The 20,697-nt window shown below is 35.6% G+C and overlaps 1 protein-coding gene across 12 annotated transcripts in view; it reads left to right on the plus strand.

Annotated features, from left to right (window-relative positions):
• CAPRIN2 (caprin family member 2) overlaps positions 1-11,051 on the plus strand; it is a 45,660-nt gene extending 34,609 nt beyond the window's left edge. For 2 of the 12 annotated variants that reach the window (XM_037847004.1, XM_037847001.1), the window contains 7 exons: positions 1,522-1,626; positions 2,911-3,057; positions 4,635-4,803; positions 5,717-5,902; positions 6,625-6,725; positions 8,918-8,981; positions 10,134-11,051. In XM_037847004.1, the coding sequence (XP_037702932.1) occupies positions 1,522-1,626; positions 2,911-3,057; positions 4,635-4,803; positions 5,717-5,902; positions 6,625-6,725; positions 8,918-8,981; positions 10,134-10,702 (1,341 nt within the window). In that variant the 3' untranslated portion in view covers positions 10,703-11,051. Of the gene's footprint in view, positions 1-1,521; positions 1,627-2,910; positions 3,058-4,634; positions 4,804-5,716; positions 5,903-6,624; positions 6,726-8,917; positions 8,982-10,089 lie in introns of all 12 variants that reach the window. The other 10 variants (XM_037846996.1, XM_037846998.1, XM_037847005.1 and 7 more) reach the window with 10 other exon arrangements.
• The last annotated feature ends 9,646 nt before the right edge of the window (positions 11,052-20,697 follow it).

Genomic DNA, 20,697 nt, shown 5'->3' on the forward strand with positions numbered 1-20,697 from the left:
AATGGCTGCATTAGAATCTCCTGGGTACTTTAATAAACTGTATATTTGTAGGTCTCACCTTAGACCTGTTGGTTCAGAATTTCCTGAGGTGTTATTTAGGCATCTGTTTTTAATAGGCTCCCTCCCTGCGTGAATCTATACACATTTTTGGAACCATCGGTCTCAAACATGTTTACTTACCAAAAATTAAGCTACCTTTGATCTACTTCCAATAATTTGGAAGCAAGAACCACCTTAACTTCTAAATAAATACTGATGCAAAGGATCTTTCTTTTTTGATGTTTAATGAGCCTTTTAGCTAAAATTTGTCTTTTTTTCCTTCTCAGAAGTCTGTTAAAGCTTAACTATCATGTGGCCTGAGTTGCTTGAATCTTCCTTCAGCGTTAGAGAGTTGCTTATGTTCCCACCACAGCAAGGCTCACTTATTTTGGGCAGTTGTCCCATTATTTAATGAAAGGGCCAGAAGAAAGGTTTAGTTTGTAAAAATTCCAGTTTCAGCATCTAATATTTTGATTAGATCCAAATTATACCTATTCTATTTTATTTAGGTATATAAAATGTTGCAAAGTATTTTACTTTTTTTTTCCCCATAAGACTTGATCCCCACTCTTTCCTAAGAAGCAGTGTGTCACAATGACTCCTTTTAGAAGGTCACTGGAACATAACTGCTCTGATGTTTACTTACCATTCCTTAGTTTCCAAATCACCCATTTTATTACTTGGGCTTCTAGAACCACACAGAAGCATTTAAGTATTAGGAGTCACTTCACTGACACTTCAGACCTTTCAGGTGCTAGATTTTTATGAGTGTCTCTCTAATATCTTCTAATACCTGTTGTGCCATAGAATACCTTCCTAGGACACTCTTGGATTTTTATTGGTCACAGTTATCACAGCCTTATTTCCTACCGTGCTTTCTCTAAATTTGATTTTATATCATACTGTCAACTTTTATTTTTGTTAGAATTTTGGTGCCATTTTGACTTATATAGAGTTTATCCTTCATATTTGTACTACTACCTACCTCATTAAGATACTAAAGCCCTTAGAGTAAAAGCATGCCTATGATCCCTGGCAGAGCTGTTAAATGTGCCCTGAGCTTATCTGTCATGAGTTGCCATCGAATGCCAGGTTGAAAAGTCTTGCCCTAGGTTTCTGAGGCCGAAGATTTTGGTAATGAAGATGGAATTTTTTTATGTGTAGCTTTGGTGACCAGGCCGGGAAAGGCAGTGTAGCTGACTGCTTGGGTTTGCATCTCAGCTTTGCCACATAATTTTGGTGTGATCTTGGGCAAATTACTTAAACTCTCTTCGCTCCTGCCTGCCTGTCAGTAAGATGGGGATAGTTGTATCTACTTCACAGGATTATTGTGAGGATTAAACATTTTAATATGTGTAAAGTGTTTCGCAGAGTGGCTGGCACTAGCGAGTACTCGGTAAGTAAGCTATTAGGAGGTCCAGGGCTCAAGAAATATAAAGTGAACAAAATGCCTTTTATGGTTTTGTATCTTCCTGTGTCTAGACTGCTTCTTCTCCAGTTACTTGTGGCTCAAATGCTTGCCTGGTTACTGCTGATCAGGCTTCTTCAGGATCTGAAACAGAGTTTATAACCTCAGAGACTCCTGAGGTAATGAGAGACCAGCTGTCTTCGTTTCTTTTCTGTCTTAATAAAGCATAGCGAGACCAGATTAGCTTATGAATTACAGGGATGGTCAGTTGAATAATATAACATTTGTACTTTATTAATGTATTGCTTTCTATAGATGTTGTGGTACTGGAACTTATACAAGTAATTTGATTGTGTTTGCTATATAAATCAATTTAATATTTATATTGCTTCATCAGTTAGGCCAAAATTGCTAATATCAAAAAAACGTGAAAAGTTCTAGGTAGGATAAGGTCAGGTTTCTCATTGTGTTTACACTGAAGGCATACTGAAGAGAAAAATCTTTAACCATATAACTGAACACTCAGGAGACTTTATATTAATATTAGTACTGACCACAGTGCTAATTACAGTCTTTTTTTTTGGGTGGGGGTGGGATAAATTTGTCAAAAGCATTTTGACAAAATTAAGTTTGTCCTTTCAGTTGTGAGTGACAATTTTTGCTAAGTTTGAGCAAACCTTTGCGATAGAAATAGAAAGATTGCTAAAATGAAGTTTGGGATTAGCAATGTTAGGGTTTTTTGTTAACTATTACATATGAACATGTATTCATTATAGAAAATAAGAAAATATAAACATTAGTTTTTTTGGGGCTGATTTAGTCTAAATTGAAATTACTTGGTTCCCCATTTTAAGAAGAGAAAGAAGTGATTATCACGTTCCCAAGGGACTTTCTGCTGTGTCTCCTTTGTAATCTGATTGGGATTGGTTTTTGGTACTTTTTAAAGCCTTTGGATTTATAACGTTATGTCAAGGATTTGCCTGTTCCCTTAAATAGGGGTTATTTAAATTAGACCAGGTTTGGTTTCCTTCTTTAGTTAGCCTACTTAGAAATCTAATGAGACTTTAAAACAGAGAAAAGTTAACACTTACTAAGCAAATAACCCAAGGCTTTTCTTAAGCCCAATTCTGCTGTATGAATTTGGAATAATATTGGACTCTTAACTGGAAAATACCATTTCAGGGTTTGAAAAGGATTAGGTTGCTCATAAAAGGTTCAGGTCCTCATCTACTGAATGATTAGCAAGTCTCTTTCACATAGTCAGCAAGCTGTGCAAAGCAAATACTGGTGTGCATCCTCAGCAGTAGAGATTTGAAATTGTAAGCAAAAGCTATTCTTTTGCATTCCTGTGTCCAAATGTCATCCTATAGAACATGCTGATTTATGCCATTCAGGGGTTTAGTGTAAGTTAATTGCTTGTTACATGACAGGTGATAGGCTGATACTGCATTTCTCTTCCCTAGGCATCAGTTCCCCCAAGCAAGCAACCATCTTCATTAGCTTCTCCAAATCCTCCTGTGTCAAAGGGCTCTGAACAGGGCTTCCAGTCACCTCCAGCAAGCAGTAGTTCAGTAACTATTAATACAGCACCCTTTCAAGCTATGCAGACAGTGAGTATGAAATGTGAATGATTGTACTTCATTATTCCTGTTAAAAACCATTGTTTCTTTTACATCCATTATTGGGTAGTATGTCAAAAATTTGCCTTCTGTATTACTCTTATTTGAGCTGGTAGAATTTACATTTGCCAAATGGAAATACTGTTTGTGACAGAAGGTGTTAAATCCACAGCCATTTGAATTTTGAATGGGGATCTTATCAGCATCATTCACTCTCTGAGTAGTGGTAGGTAAAGCTGAGGACCTGTATTAAACAAATGAGATGTGTGTGTGAGAAACATAATTTTCTAGGAACAGCTTAATGTGCTAATCATTACTAATATCATAGCAGTGATGTTCCATAGCATCAATAACCTGACATATAGGACACATACTTGGGTGTTCTTTTTAAATCATTGTTAAACCTTGATTTTATCCTGATCTCATACTACACCTGGGAGAATTACTCAGGTTTGTATGGTATTTGAATTATTCATTTCTCTACAAATTGTGGTTTAAGACTTTTTTGTTTTAGGTAGTATCAGAACTAGATTTGTATGTTTACTCTCTCAACACAGAATAATATAATAAAACAATTCTTTTTAAGAAAAACCAAAAACATCTGTGTGAGCCAATAAGTACATTAACTGATGCTGCTCGGATGTCCCATTCCGTATCACTTTGGAGTGACGGTAGTGGGATGGGGCCAGTGGAGTAGCCATGGAATAGGCACAACGCAGGGAGATTGCTAAGTTGCACTCATTTCATGCTTGGCCATTTAGAACATCCCCTTAGTTTACTTGTTCTGCCTCTTTCCTGTCAGTCCATCCTGCCCAGTATTGCCACTTTGGGTTTACTTTTTCTTACGCTAATTAGAAACAGTATCTACTATAGAATGAAATTGTCACTCCTTTGCCTGACCCTCAATATCTTTTGAAGTCTGGTATAACTTACTAGACTAGTCCCCCACCTTGCATTGAACATTCTTATCACAATACCTTTTTCGCTCATGCCTATCTGTCTTCTCTGCCTGTTGGAATACTATAAAATTCAGATTTATTCTCATTCATTCATTCATTCAACAGATAGTTATGGAGCCAGACACTTCCTCTTAATTACCTAGGATGTGGTAATGAAAAAAAGATGTCTTTACCTTCAAGAAGCTTACATTTCATTAAGGAGGTGGTAGGGCTAGAGAGACAGGTATTCATATATGTAATTTTTCAGGTGGTATGTACTGTGAGGGAAAAAATGGAGCAGGGTAAAGGGGTAGGAGAGTAATAGAAGTGCTATTTTACCTACAGTGGCCAGGGTTTGTACATACTGCCGGACATATAATAAAAATTCAGTAAAGGGTAAATTATTTCATTCCTCTTTTTTGAAAAAGGGCGCTCTTTCTCTATATAGCTTTCATTCTCAGTAAGCATTATGATAGTGTAATATCAGGAAGATTAACTTTTGTCCTGATGTTTACACTCTGTTAGGAATCAAATAGAAACTTTTGAATGGTGTAAAATTTTGCTGGATGTCACCCTTAATGATTTTCTATGAAACTTCACGGATGACTTAATGTATCTTTGTCTTATAAGGTATTCAATGTTAATGCACCTCTGCCTCCACGGAAAGAACAAGAAATGAAAGACTCCCCTTATTCACCTGGCTACAATCAAAGTTTTACTACAGCAAGTACACAAACCCCACCCCAGTGCCAACTGCCAGCTATACACGTAGACCAAACCGTTCTTTCTCAAGAGACAGGTAAGGGCTTTGACTACGACATTTTGAAGACTTAGATGACAGCTAATAGAATAGAAAGCAAGTCTGTAGAAATTCTTTCCTGACTAGCAAGCATTATCTCTTTACATGTTCCTTAAGTGTTGAGAAACACTTAATTCCTTTCCTCTTATTCAGTTAACTTTATCTATTAATTTTAAATTCTGTAGAGATAGAACTTAGATGGTTGATATAATCTTGAAATAGGCTTTAATTTTTAATCTTATTGCTTTGATTACCATAGGCAGTGACTGAGTTAGGACACCATCAAGCTACTTTTATGAAGGTTTGAAACCGTTCTGTTAACCCTTTTAGTACAGACAGATGGCCTTTTGGCCCGTTCCCTGTTTTCTTTCCTCTTATAATAAAACATTGATTAGTGTGAAGGTAAAATTTAATTATTGTAATATTTGCTTAGAGATGGGAGACTATCTTTCATGCTGTTCTAAAGCATGAAATAATCACCTTTTTATTTATTTCTTACTTGAAGAAGCATGTGTGTATTTTCAGTGTGGATATCTCAGTGCCCTTCTGAATTTTCTAAAACGCAAGCCTGAGCAAATGAATTATGCATTCTGGATACTTGGTTAGTTCAGTGTTGAAGAGATAGTAAATGTGAATCCCTGGTCCTAGTCACAGATGACCTCATTCTGTTCTTACCTGTACTGTGAAAACATAGGGCAGGAGATTTACATACAGGATATTTTTGCCATATGCCTTCCTAATTACAGTTTTAATTAGAATTCATTTTCTTTTACTCCCTGCTCTGGAATACTTGGCCTTTTTTTAAAAAGGGAGAAAATTGTATTAAAGATTTCAATAACAGTCACTTTTAAGAATAAGCAGTATTGAATCTTTGTTACCATTTAACTCTTGGACTCTAAAATGTTTTCTTAAGCAGCAAGTTATCATCATGATGGAACTATTCAAGTAAGCAATGGTAGCCTTGCCTTTTACCCAGCACAGACGAATGTATTTCCCAGACCCACCCAGCCTTTTGTCAATAACCGGGGATCTGTTAGAGGATGTACTCGTGGTGGGAGATTACTAACCACCTCTTATCGGTCCCCTGGTGGTTATAAAGGTATGACCTCAATAAAATTTAATTATGCTGATTATTTTGTTTGTATAGTTGCCTGAATCAAACCAGTTTTACTTTACCTTTCTCCCTTTTGCCATTTATAATGTATTAATAATTCCCTTTTTGTATGGAACTTCTTTGTGAAAAGCAGACTGATCCTGTGATTTATTGAAGAAGTGTTAACCATCTTGTTTTTCATGGGATGACTTTTGGTTTTCTTATATGAATAATTTCTTTACTTTTTTCCTTTTGTTAACAGACTTAACTCTGCTCAAAATATGCCATAGTTAGACAGTGCCCATTTTCTAGTTATTTGTCTATCAGACTATATACCACAGCTGAGAACATGAAATTTGAGACTATAATATAGTCTCTTCAGTTTTAGATTGGTTTCAAGTATTGTAGTCACTACTTGGTATTAGCAAAAATGCTTCAGGCAGAGGCCTTAAATACCTAATTGCCCTACTACCACCCTTTTCCAAACCCTATCTTCATTCTAGCAGTACTAAATGTCTAAAGCTGGCATGTTTGAATAGCCAGTGATATATTCGAAATGTATGTTTTATTGTGGAAGCAATAATACTGTGGTAGAGTTAGCTTAAAGGAGTTTTATTTAATGACGGCCTTATGGGATCACTTGAACTTTTAAAGTTGGCATAGAAATAGACTATTTAGAGTTTTAGTTATTAATTTTGCCTATAATTTTATGTAAATTTGTTTATTAGGTTTTGATACTTATAGAGGACCTCCTTCAGTTGCCAATGGAAATTATAGTCAGCTGCAATTTCAAGCTAGAGAATATCCTGGAACACCCTATTCCCAAAGGGTAAGAATAGCTGTCATAGTTGAGTAGTGGTATAATTGTTGATGTAAAGCTGGTGATTAAACTATGAGTGGGTCATATTTCTTTGGCAGAAGTGTTCTTAGTTTTAAGACTACTCGTAAGTATCCTATGGAGAGTTAAATTGGAAGTTTTTACAATAATTCAAGAGATAAGTGACAGCTGCTGGTTATATGGGATTTAGAAAGTGTTAAGGACTTTATTAATTAGGTTTTTGGCATTAATTTATTTGCTTTTTTCACTCTGTAAGAGGAACTGGGGTTCAAAGGGTAAATAATGTGTTTGAGTTCCTCAGCAAGTAAGTGGTAGAACTGAGATTAGAACTTTAGTTTCTTAGTTCCATCCTTAACTCGTTATTCGGTTGCCTAAACATCAAGTACAGCAAAGCCCTTTGTTATAAATCTAATTTTTTTGTTTATTCTGATTTGAATAATTCAGGAGATTTTCTTTACCACATGTTAAAATCTGTTAGAATAACAAATTTTTGGAATTTCCTGTCATTGTTCGTATGCGTATATGAAGTTGTACTACATTAGCATTTTCATTTTTGAAGTTTAACAAGTCTTTTTAAGTTTATACATGGTACCATACTGAGTTTGTTGGTAATATATAAAGTACTACTGTACTTGAAGAGCTTACAGTTATGTTAGGCAAGGTAGATGTCTACACGGGCAGTTTTTTTTTTTTTTTTAATTCAGTTTTATTGAGAGATATTCACATATCATACAGTCATCCATGGTGGACAGTCAGCTGATCACAGTACCATCATATAGTTGTACATTCATCACCCCAATCTATTTTTTGAACAGTTCCTTATACCAGAAAAAGTAAAAATAAGAATAAAAAATAAAAGTAAAAAAGAACACCTAAATCACCCCCCCCCACCCTATTTTTCATTTAGTTTTTGTCCCCATTTTTCTACTCATCCATCCAAACACTGGATAAAGGGTGTGTGATCCACAAGGCTTTCAGAGTCACACTACCCAGGGGTAGTTTTAAAAAGGCATGAAAAATACACCTCAGAATCAAAATGACTGGGGTTTGACCCGATTTCACCATTTCTGTAATTTTATGACCATGGGCATATTACTTAAAATTTCTGAGCTCTAGCTCTTCATCTGTTGGATGAGGGGTCATTAGAGTAATTCATGTAACTCTGAGGTGTTGTGAGGATTGCTCTGAGATATTCTGAGCATTAAATGAACTAATACATGTAAGGGCTTAGTTCCACAGTGCCAAGCATACATCAAGCATGAAAATTTTAGTTATTAATGTGGTTTTTGTATATAAGAGGAGGGTGTTGATCAATTTAGAATAATGGAGATATCCATTCTTAACACCGGTATTCCAGTAATATTGTGTGTTGCTTTAAACATAAGAAATGGATAATAATAATAATTGCTGTTGAGAAGTGGACTGGGAGTCTTGGGTAGGAAACTTATTTTTATTTTCATTGCATACCTTCCTGTCATGTTTAAATTTTTTATTGAAGGTTTTTTTTTTTTTGTTGTTACAATATTATTTATTCTTTCATGGGTTACGTGGAGGCCAGCTATCCTCCATACTTGGGAGTTGGTTTGAAGTGTTGCCTCTTAAAAATTTTTCTTCATATATTGGACCACATTTCCAGGCAATAAATAGATTTATACAATATAATTCTTATCAACCAACCCTCCCCCCTCCTCCCCTCAAAAAACACCATAGTTTGTTATTGTATTAGTCTTTATACTTTGGTCTATAAATAGAGTAAGATTGAAAGCCTGTGTTTTTGGTTTATTCCTCATTTCAATATATTCAATATTTCTCAATTTCCCTTGTTCCCTAGCACTGTACCTTGTACATAGTGTTCTCTAAAAGCTTTATTGGTTTTGGAACTATTAACATCTAATTGGTCAGGTAAATTAACAGATGATGTAAGTATGACCACTCTTGTCCATGCTTTATTTATTTTTCTTGGCCTTCAGAAACACCTGAGCCTCTTTGGTTGCTAGAGAAGGCCAGATAAAAGGGCTAAGAGTCTTTAATATTGCAAGTTTATCAGCCAATAATCCTGGGTGATAACTAATTGCAGTCCAATGTTAGTGTTTTACTGCTATAGGCAGCCACTATTTTGTTGCCAAGGTAAATTTTTTTTTTTTTTTTTTTTACCTAAAATGAAATTTATGTGTTTATTTTAGGATAATTTCCAGCAGTGTTATAAGCGAGGAGGGACGTCTGGTGGTCCTCGGGCAAATTCAAGAGGTAAGGGCAATTAACTGAGTGATTTACCCTGGATAAACCTTTAGACCTTCCTGCATCCTTTGTCAAGTTCTTCCCAAAGAACAGTTTTCAGCATTTATCTTAAGGTTTTCAGTGTACTTAAGTGTAGTATAGAAGTACTGAGGGACTATTAGAAAGGCTGTGGAAACCAGTTAACATTTTAGTGAAAAGTGTGTGTTTTTTAACATTTGCTTGACACCAGAACATAATTTAAATTGAGTGAACATATATTTACTGTGCTTATTTCAAATAGTTTTATGTCATGCTTCAGGATGATGGTTTTGTAATATTGGGTACTTCTGCGTACTCGGTGTTACTGTATTGATAGGCAAGAATAAACAACAGTAAGATACAATGACTTCAAATAAAAGAAGCATACGTGTAATACTTTTTAAAATGTGAACGGACTATTAGAAGATCCAGTGAAACTGAGTAAATCAAGTATTACTGAGGATTAATTTGCTTTGTCAGAGGATAACGGAATCCTTTCCTTTTGAGAAAGTAGCCTATTCACTTGCCTTTCCTTACTTGGGAGCAGTGTTTTTGTATGCACTTAAAACCTTAACGTTTCTTGATGTTACATTAACAGGGAAAAAAAAGAACAAATTCATCGTGGGGCTCATGATGGCTAGTGGATCTAAGAGCTGGTTCTTTTATGTCATCTGTTTTCTTGAGTCTTTCTACATTAGATACTTTGAATAGGAGCTTGATCACTGATGAATCAAGAACTGAGTAAGAATTATGGGAGAGAGATAATGGATTAGAGTATTTAAGTCTGAGTTTTGGACTCTGCTAACCTTAACTAGTTGTGGTAGGTTATCCAATTTTTTGAGGATCTTGTTTTCTTAATCACCACAAAAAAAAAAAAAAAAAAAAAAAGAAAACCCAAACACACACAAAAAACAGAGGTGGTCATCTATGTCCGTTCTGGTTTTTTAGCATAGTAATATTAAAGACCACTACCAGAAAGTCTAAGATCTAGGAAAGCACAGTCAAGCCATGCCTTACTGCTTTTGTTTTGGAATTTACTATAAAATGTATCTTTACCTGTGTTTCAGTAGCCGACTAATGTTAAATATTGTGTTCAAAGCTAACTGCTTCATTATGAGAAACTCACTGTTGCTAATAAAACAGCAGGGTGGAGTGATTCTTCTCAGGTGAGCAGCCCAGAAAGAGACAACGAAACCTTTAACAGTGGTGACTCTGGACAAGGAGACTCGCGTAGCATGACCCCCGTGGATGTGCCAGTGACAAACCCAGCGGCCACCATCCTGCCAGTCCACGTCTATCCCCTGCCTCAGCAGATGCGAGTTGCCTTCTCAGCAGCCAGAACCTCTAATCTGGCCCCTGGAACTTTAGACCAACCTATCGTGTTTGATCTTCTTCTGAACAACTTGGGGGAAACTTTTGATCTTCAACTTGGTAGATTTAATTGCCCGGTGAATGGCACTTACGTTTTCATTTTTCACATGCTAAAGCTGGCAGTGAATGTGCCGCTGTATGTGAACCTCATGAAGAATGAAGAGGTCTTGGTATCTGCCTATGCCAACGATGGTGCTCCAGACCACGAAACTGCTAGCAATCATGCAATCCTTCAGCTCTTCCAGGGAGACCAGATATGGTTACGTTTGCACAGGGGAGCAATTTATGGAAGTAGTTGGAAATATTCAACATTTTCAGGCTATCTTCTTTATCAAGATTGAGATTCAGTACAGAATTGGCAATAAAAGGGAAGGCATTCTAATTAGTGGGATTAAAGGAAAAGCTGTCGTTGCCTCATGACTGGTTTAGGAAAATGTTTTCATTCTTAGAGGAAGGCGGAGGTCCTTTTTTCCCCACTCCCTGAAGAAAAATTTCAAGCTGAATGACAGTTAGCACTAATCTGGCACCTTATAAATTGTGATGTAGCCTTGCTAGTCAAGCTGTGAATGTATATTGTTTGCACTTAATCCTTAACTGTATTACTGTTCAGCTTTCTAAACTGATTGCCTCAAGTTCAGGCAAATTACAATGCCTTGTTGTGCCTCAATAAAAAAAATATATGCATCTTCAGTGTTCCTTTTTGATTAAACATTTAGTTTAGAGGTAAAATATCTAATTTAATCGTGCATAAAATACAGAATTCCCCTACACCACCCTATTATTTACACCTTGCATCTGTGTGGTGTATTTGTTACAACTGATCAAAGAACATTTTTATGTACTCCATGGTTTATATTATGGTTCACTCTTTGTGCTGTAGAGTCCTATGGTTGTTTTTTCTTTTTAAAAAATTTTAATTTTAGTAACATATACAACCTAAAATTTCCCCTTTTAACCACATTCAAATATATAATTCACTGCTGTTAATTGTGTTCACAATGTTGTGCTACCATCACCACCATCCATTACCAAAACTTTTCCATCAACCCAAAAGTGATAACTCTTGAATGGGTATTTATTCATGTGTTTATGCATTTGCAATCATAGGTTTGTACATAACAGCTCCTCCTAAGGTTACTATTCTCTACATGTGACTTAATAAATGATTTGATCTGTTTCCCATGGGCCACATGCTTGAAGATACTCTGTTTTGTATAGAACATGTACTGTCCTTCAGTCAGCTGTCTTTGAGTACCTGCTACATGGACAATAAAAAATGTAAGATACCAAAGGAGATACACAGGTAACACTGCTGGTTCACCATCAGTAAGGTTTATGCTTTCCAGTGGATTCTCAACTAAATGAGGCAAAATGCTTAGTCATCAAAAAGCATGGACTCTGTGATCAGGCAGTGTTGTGTTGACTCCTGATTCTGCCTCTTAGTAACTGAACTTTGGCAAGTTAATTTACCTCCAAGATCTCTATTTCTTTAAGCCTGTTTTCCCAAATGTAAGATGGGAAAGATGATAGACCACCCCATAGGGCAAATGTGATTTTCAACCAAGAATATATCTAGAAGACTTAACACAGTGCATGGCACATAAACCTTTAATAAATGTTACATGCTTTGTTTTTTCTTATCCTGAAAACTTTATGGTTCTGTGTGTGTTTATGTACTGTCCTATGTAGTATAGCAGGCATTCTAGATATAACATTTTATTACACTTCACAATTTAAACTTGTATGTCTTTCTCATGGTTATTCACTATACTAGAGTGATGCACAAGAATTTAGTATTTTATTTCTCAGTTAGTTTAAAGAATAATTTTAAAAAGTCAGTATTTTGATTGCAGTATTCAGAAATGTATTAAAGATTGGAGAAGGGTGTCATTACCCTTTAACTGAGGCGAATCATATTTTGAGGCAGAAAGTTTAGATCATCTCTGAGGGGAGGTTGTTACCTAATCTCAGGAAGAAGATGGTGTTAGAGTGTTACATTATTATATTTATTACATTTATTATGTTTATCATTTTTGAGCTAGGGTGGGTTCAGCAATTACAGCCTGAAGCCATGTTGAACTCCCTAGGGTTAAATGTTAGTATTGTGTGCTCAGAGTAGAGGATGTAATCGATACACTACTTAGCAGAAGTTTTTTAGTCATGATAGGTACTTTGTAGGTTAGGAGTATTAGTATTCTAGTTAAATAAGTTAGATGCATACAAAGATGCATGCCATTCAGATGTTCATGCCCAGAACACAAACTAAAATGTATACAGAAAAGCAGTAATACCACAAAATGAGAAAATTGTGTTTAAGAACAGTTGGTGATGAAGTTCACTGAGGCTCTTCTCCTCATTTTTTAGCCCCTATGTTTTCTACTGCATTTAGGGTTTAGGTTAGTTTTTTTCCCTCCCATGTGCAATCAATGTTTATTTAAAATATTGTGAATGACAGTTCTTTATGTTTTTAAAATGTGAGTGCAACAACAAGAGATTAATTAATGAGGTTATCCCCTCATGGAAATAGTCATGTTTTAGGAGCTCATTTAAAATGAAATACACACTATTTTTGCTAAGTATAAAGACATTGAACTAGAAATTATTATTATTAAACTTATGAGGATGGTCAAGATTTTCATTCTGAAACAACTTTTTTTTTTTTTTTTTACAAGTAACTTTTTGAAGACAGTTTTTTTGGAAGCTTTTAGCAAAAGCTCAGATACCTTTAGAGAAATATGTATGTATGTCCAGATTTACCTACTTTTGCAAGAAATGGAGTGGGGATTCATAGACATCTCAAGCCCATTTATGGGCTTTAAAATTGGTTCTAATCTATTTCAAAGGTATATTTAATCACCACTTGTGTGATTAGGTCAATAACTTTGTTCTCATTTTTCAGCTTTTGGATAAGTGTTGGCAACTGATAGGTACAGCCCGCTTGCTACCAGTGTAAGACATTAATGCCAGATTACAAAATATTGTTATCCATTATTGATAATGGGTCTTAGGCTCATTAATTCCAAATTTCTCAATCTTTATTCCTTTATTCATTTTATTTCAAAGCCCCTATACCTTGTTAATGATTAGTCTTCAAATATTTCGGTATTTGGTTTGTACCTAGCTTTGGGGCTACAAAGATGCATGCCATTCAGATGTTCAGACACATCAGGTATATCAAATTCATCTTTTTTTTTTTAATTTTTTTTATTAAATTCAGTTTTATTGAAATACATTCACACACCATACAATCATCCATGATACACAATCCATTGTCCACAGTATAACATAGTTATGCGTTCATCACCACAATCTATCTCTGAACATTTTCCTTACATCAGAAAGAACCAGAACAAGAATAAAAAATAAAAGTGAAAAAAGAACACCCAAATCATCCCCCCATCCCACCCCGTTTGTCCTTTAGTTTTTATCCCCATTCCTCCACTCATCCATACACTAGATAAAGGGGGTATGATCCACGAGGTCTTCACAATCACACTGTCACCCCTTGTAATCTACATTATTATATAATTGTCTTCAGGATTCCAGACTGCTGGGTTGGAGTTTGGTAGTTTCAGGTATTTACTTCTAGCTATTCCAATACATTAAAGCCTAAGAGGTGTTATCTATATAGTGCATAAGAATGTCCACCAGAGTGACCTCTCGACTCCATTTGGAATCTCTCAGCCACTGAGACTATTTCGTCTCAATCAAATTCATCTTTTAACAGCAATTTCTTATTTCTTTAATTTCTATCACGTCTCTGTTTTCTCTGTTCACTATCTTGAAATCTTACTCTTCTTGGACCAACCCTTTAATATTCTCATCTTTTCTGTTGTTTTGAAGTTTCACTTTCTGGGAGATTTTCTTGATTTTATAATCCTATATTTTTACAGACTTTAAAATTTCCATTAACATTGAGAATTTCTAGGTATACTTCTGTTATCTAAATGTTCCTTATATATACATATCCTGTTCTTGCTTCATCATTACTTTAAGGATAAAATTTTGTTTTCTTTTAAGTATTTTTCTCTGTTAGACTGTTTTTCCTGCATTTTTTCCTGTTTGTCTTACACTGTTGTTATATTTGTTCACAATCTTGTGATAATTGGTTAACTTCGTATTTAAGAATGGGGCACTAAAGAAATTGGAAGCATTAAGGCAGAGTTGGGACTAGTTGAATTTGGGCTTCATGATAGCCTGATTGGAGTAGGCAGTATACCCACGTGGGGGTAAGGTAGAGATTTGTAAGTGGGACCCAAAACCCAGAAGCCATAAAGGATGGATAGAGTTGACACATAAAAATTTAAACTCCTGTTTGGGGGGATGGGGGACAAAGACCAATGTCAAAAGATAAATGACCACCTGGAGTGGGAGGAAATCAATATGAAAAAGATGTGAAGAAGTGGTTCGTACATACACAGAAATGATCAATACGCACATGTAAAATTTAAAAATACATGCTTTGGCAAGCTTATGTTGCAAATGGGCACTGATATACTGTAGATGAGAGTAAAACTGTACATTTTTGGAGAGTAAATTGGCAATAACTCTCGAACGTACATGCATTTTGACCTAGAAATTCCACTAATGTGAACTTGCCCTGCAAGTAGTTTTGGACTTATGCCAAGATATATGTGCAAAGATAATTTGTATGGCATTAATTATAATAGCAAAAGCTGGAGAAACAAACTAGATCCCATCAATAGGGAACTAGTTAAGTCAAAAGGGAAGTACAGAACAGAGTGTACAATGTGATCTCATTTGTGTAAACATTTTTAAAAACGTATATGTGATTACGTGAATCATAGGAGTAGAAGAAATTTGATAGTGTTGGCTTTAAGGAAAGGGTTTGGGGGTTATAGTAGGAGGTCGGAAGAATTTTACTTTTTATTCTGAATCTTCCTGTAGATCTTGAAATGTAAATATCACTTTTTTTTTGTTAAAAATTTTTAGGTAAAATATAAACTTACAGTGGAAGATTGCCGTGGTACTTAACTTGCCTTGTCTTTCCTTGGATAGAGTTGGAGGGTTTGTTTTAATTACCATGAAGCTTAGGATAAAAATTTGGAAGAGTTTCACCATAAAAGCCTGAGTCCCACCTACCTTTCACTTATGTTTGCATTTTACCTCACTGTTTACAGAGTGCTCTCATGTATGTAATCTTACTGGGTCCTTACAACACCCCTGGTGAGGTAGATGCTGGTTGTTTTGGGGTTGTTTTTTGTTTTTACTTTTTTAAATTGTGAACTTTAACATATGTACATAACAGTGAGAACTTTCAAAGTATGATTCCACAAGTAGTTAGCAAATTAGACACTATTTGAAAGATAAGAAAATGAACTCTTGGAGATTGACTTTCTAAGGCCACTAGTAGAAGTGCCCAAGCCAGACTTGACTCTCCCAAGTCTAAAAACAGCGTAGCATTTTCTGTAGTACTTTTTAACTTTTTTAGTTTTCTAATGCTGTTGCTTTCACAATATTGTCTTTCCACTGCTGTCTTGTACAAACTAACTTATGGTACAGTACTCAGCTTTGCTATGACAAACTATACAATTCTGAACTATACAGATGGGACTTGGCTGAGTTATAGTTTCTCATAGGTCCTGAGGCTGAGGCAGGGGATGATGGTTCGTTCTTCAGTGGGAAAATGTGGAAACCCTGAGGAAATGAAACATGACATTTTGGAGGAAAAGAAAACTGATTTGAAAGTAGATATTTATACCTTTAATCCCAGTTAATACAGCTATCTTTAGCTTTCATCCCTCCCCAGGTCTTCCGATTTAGCCCTGGGGAAGGAATTTTCTTTTGGCTTGTGTTCAGAAACTTCTTAGCACTGCTCTAATCTATTACTTTGACTTCTATCTTATTGACATTTTTTTTTTTTTTTAATTTCCCCTTTAAGAGGTCTGTCATATTCTTTTGAAATAGTCTACTTGGGGCTTCTGATTACATGTGACATTTAAAAGGAGATTACCATTGACTTATATTAACAAAATGCTAAAGATCTTACAATTACATTTTACAAGATTATTTATAAACTCATGCAGTATATTTCAGGTACTAGGCTGTAGATCTCTGCCAATGCATCACTTTTGGGACAGAGGTATTTAATCACAAATTTTAGAATTTTCACTTACATAACATTTTTAAGCAATTTTATTGAGATATAGTCACATATCATACACTCATCCAAAGTGTAAAATCAGTTTTTCACGGTATCATCATATAGTTGTACATTCATCACCACGATCAATTTTTGAACATTTTCATTACTCCAAAAAACAAAAATAAGAAGAAAAAATTAAAAGTAAAAACACCCAAAACATCTCATGCTCCACCTCCCCCCGCCATTGTCCATTTAGTTTTTGTCCTCATTTTTCTACTCATCTGTCCATACACTGGATAAAGGGAGGATGAGCCAAAAGTTTTTCAGAATCACATGGTCCCACCATGTAAGCTATCTGATTGTCGTCAAGAATCAAGGCTACTGGGTTGCAATTCAGCTCAACAGGTATTTCCTTCTAGCTATTCTAATACACTAAAAACTAAAAAGGGATATCTATGCAATGTGTGAGAATAACCTCCAGAATGACCTCTTGACTCCATTTGAAATCTCTGACACTGAAACTTTATTTCAAATTTCTGTTGCTGTGATCTTCATTTTGGTTTGATTCTGTTTCATACTTTCCATCTCTCTATTCTCCTTAAATTCATGTGTCATTTCCCAATTGCTTTTGGTTCTTTGTCGAAGTTTTCCTTTAGCTCTTTGAGCCTATTTAGGACCATATTTTAAAAGTCCTTGTCCCAGGTCTGATCCTCATAAATGGTTTCTAAAGATTTAGTCTTCTCCTTTGCCTAGGCCATCACTTCCTGTTTCTATGTATGTTTTGTAATCTTTTGTTGAAACTTGCACATTTTGATATTTTAATATGTTATTGCTGGAATTTAGACTCCGAGGCCTTTGTTTGTTAGGCTTGTATCCAGCTAGGGTGATGCCAGAGCTTTGTTTCAATGCCGGGAGAAGAGGCCAAATGGTGGTGGGTTGGGAGATGGAAGTCAATGATGTACTTGAAACTTTATTTTGTTTCATTTCCCTTCCCCCTTTTGGTCCAGAAGGCTTCCTCAATCCCATGATGCTGGGTCCAGGCTCATCCCTGGGAGTCACACTTACGTAAGATTTTTAAAATGGCTTAAAAAGATGTATTATTCAGCTCACAGCTAGTGTTCTTTGTACATTGGGTTTTTTTTTTGTTGTTGTTGTTATAAAAGTTTATACAAAAGAAACCACAAATACATGTTGAAAATAAATGTTAGAACTAAATACATACATAAACAATTCCAAAGAAAAATTAATAAAACCTTCTCAACTTGTTTAAAATTATTCGTCTTTTAGATACATAATGGTTTATTTCCTAGACATAACTGGTCACTTCCATTATACTTAATTAGGCTATGAAATATTAAATATTGTTTTTAGAAGGCAACATATGCAAACAGATGCTCCAACTCAAGCGTTAGTAAATACTTGCAAAGCAATCACCAAAATTTTTGCATATTTGTTAACATAATCACAAACCCAGAATATAAAATCTACCTGAAATCATCCAAACACCCAACTAAACACCTCAGCTTCTGAGGTGATATAAAGAGAAAATTTACATCTGATTTACATACATAGTTTTGTACACAATGGGTTTTTGTCAATTTACCATTTTTTAAAATTCAGTTTTATTGAGATATATTCACAAACCATACAATCATCCACAGTGTACAATCAGTTCACATTTTTTAATATAGTTGTGCATTCATCACCACAATCAATTTTTGAACATTTTCATTACCACACATAAAAAGAGTGAGAATAAAGTTTAAAGTAAAAAAGAACACTTGAAACATTCCATACCCCCATCCCACCCTATTTTTCAATTAATTTTTGTCCCCATTTTTCTACTCATCTGCCCATACACTGGATAAAGGGGGTGTGAGCCATAAGGTTTTCACAATCACACAGTCACACAATGTAAGCTTTTTGTGTTATCTTCAAGAATCAAGGCAACTGGGTTGCAGTTCAACAGTTTCAGGTATTTCTTTCTAGCTATTCCAATACACTAAAAACTAAAAAGGGATATCTATATAATGCATGAGAATAACCTCCAGAATGACTTCGCAACACTATTTGAAATCTCTCAGCCACTGAGTCTTTATTTCATTTCTCTTCCCCCTTTTTGGTCCAAGAAAGCTTTCTCAATCCCACAATGCCTGGGCCAAACTCATCCCTGCTAGTCATGTCCCACCTTGTCAGGGAGATTTACACCCCTGGGAGTCATGTCCCATGTATGGGGAGGGCAGTGAGTTTACCTGCAGTGTTGACTTAGAGAGGCCATGTCTGCACAGCAAAAGAGGTTCTTTGGGGGTGACTCTTAGGCACAATTGTAAAGTAGGCTTAGCTTCTCCTTTGCAGTAACAGGCTTCATAAGGGCAAGCCCCAAGATTGAGGGCTCGACCTTCTAGATTGATAGCCCCCAATGCTTGTGAGGATATCATTAATTTCCCAGATGGGGAAGATTAATATTTCCACATTTTCCCCCAGTCCTTCAAGGGGGCTTTGCAAATACATTTTTATTTTTGGCCAAAATTACTCTAAGATGCATTGGGGCTTCACACTATCTAACCTGTACAAACCAACCAGATTCTCCTCCCTATTCAAAGTTCCATGTAATTTTGGTGTTTGAATAAACTGATCATACAAGTTAAATTATATAGGGTGTTACAAAAAAACATCGATTTTGTACCAATAAACATCTCTTCTTTTGGTCCCACACAGAAGTTGAAGTTTCAAAACACCATCAGTATTGTCCATTACCATGTAGTCTGATTTACCTTAGTCCTAACCAAGTCCATTTCACGTCTGTTCTCTTTTTCAGACTCTTTAACATTTGCTGTTTGGTGTAATGCTGACATTCATGGCTGCCAGCTCTGGCTAAGTCTCCAGTGTCACACATACCCAACGTTCCAGGGACTGAACAGGTTATACACAAAGAGCTCAGCATCTTAGATTTTAGAAATAGCCATTACAACTCAGGAATAGATGTAAGTGCTGTCAGAGCTTACAATTTAGGAACCTTTACAGTAAGCCTCCCCATTATAACTTATGCTCTGAGATTCAGTTCTCCGAGTTGGCACATTATAGTTAGTCCCTATTAGTGAGTCGTTATAATGTTTTTCTTTTCATTTCTGGTTTATTTCACTCAACATACTGTTCTCAATGTCCATTCACCTCACAACGTCATTCCCTGTAGCAGCTAAATATTCCATTGTATGTATACACCACAGTTCATCATTCCATTCATCAGGCAATGTACGCTTAGTCCACCTGCATCCACTGCAAATCATGGGTACTGCCACCATAAACCCCACTGTGCAAATGTCCATTTGTGTCCCTGTTTTCAGTTCTTCCAAGTATATATCCAATAACAGTGTTGCAGGACCATATGGCAACCCCAGCTTACTTCCTGTGGAACCACCACACTGCCCTCCAGATGGGCTGCACCATCCTACTTCCCCACCAATGGTGATTAGGCACATCTCTTTCTCCACAGTTTCTCCAGCACTTGTATCCCTCTATTTATTTTTCAGATGGTTTTATTCACACACCATACATTCCCTTCTAAGTAAACAATCAGTGATTTCCTGTATAATCACAGTTATGCATTCACCACCACTATCTATATGAGGACATTTCCATTTCTTATCCAAAGAAAGAGGAAGTGGCAAAAAAAAAAATAAAAATAAAAAAATAAAAAAAAACAAAAAAAAAAAAATCACAACTAAAAAGCAACAAAAATAAAAAATAAAATTAAAATATAATACAATAAAAAGTCAGACAGCAACACCAATGCCATGAATCCCATACTCCTTCCTTACATCCCCCTCTTATAGACATTTAACTTTGGTATATTGCCTTTGGTACAATTAATGGAAGCATTTTACAATGTTACTATTAACTATAGACTCTAGTTTGCGTGTATTGAATTTTTTCCCCAATACCATCCCATTTTTAACACCTTGCAAAGTTGACATTCATTTATTTTCCCTCATGTAAAAACATTTTTTTTTGTACAATTAATCACAATCATTGACCACTCGAGGTTTCACTAAGTTATACCGTCCCCGTCTTTATCTTCTGTCTTTCCTTCTGGTGTCCTACATGTCTATAATCTTCCTCTTTCAACCATACTCACAGTCATCTTTGTTAAGTGTGCTTAGAATATTGTGCCACCATCACCCAGTATTGTGCTACCCATTTCTGGATCTATACAATCAATCTTGTTGAACA

Source organism: Choloepus didactylus, chromosome 8 (assembly GCF_015220235.1).
Source record: "Choloepus didactylus isolate mChoDid1 chromosome 8, mChoDid1.pri, whole genome shotgun sequence".
NCBI classification, from domain to species: domain Eukaryota; kingdom Metazoa; phylum Chordata; class Mammalia; order Pilosa; family Megalonychidae; genus Choloepus; species Choloepus didactylus.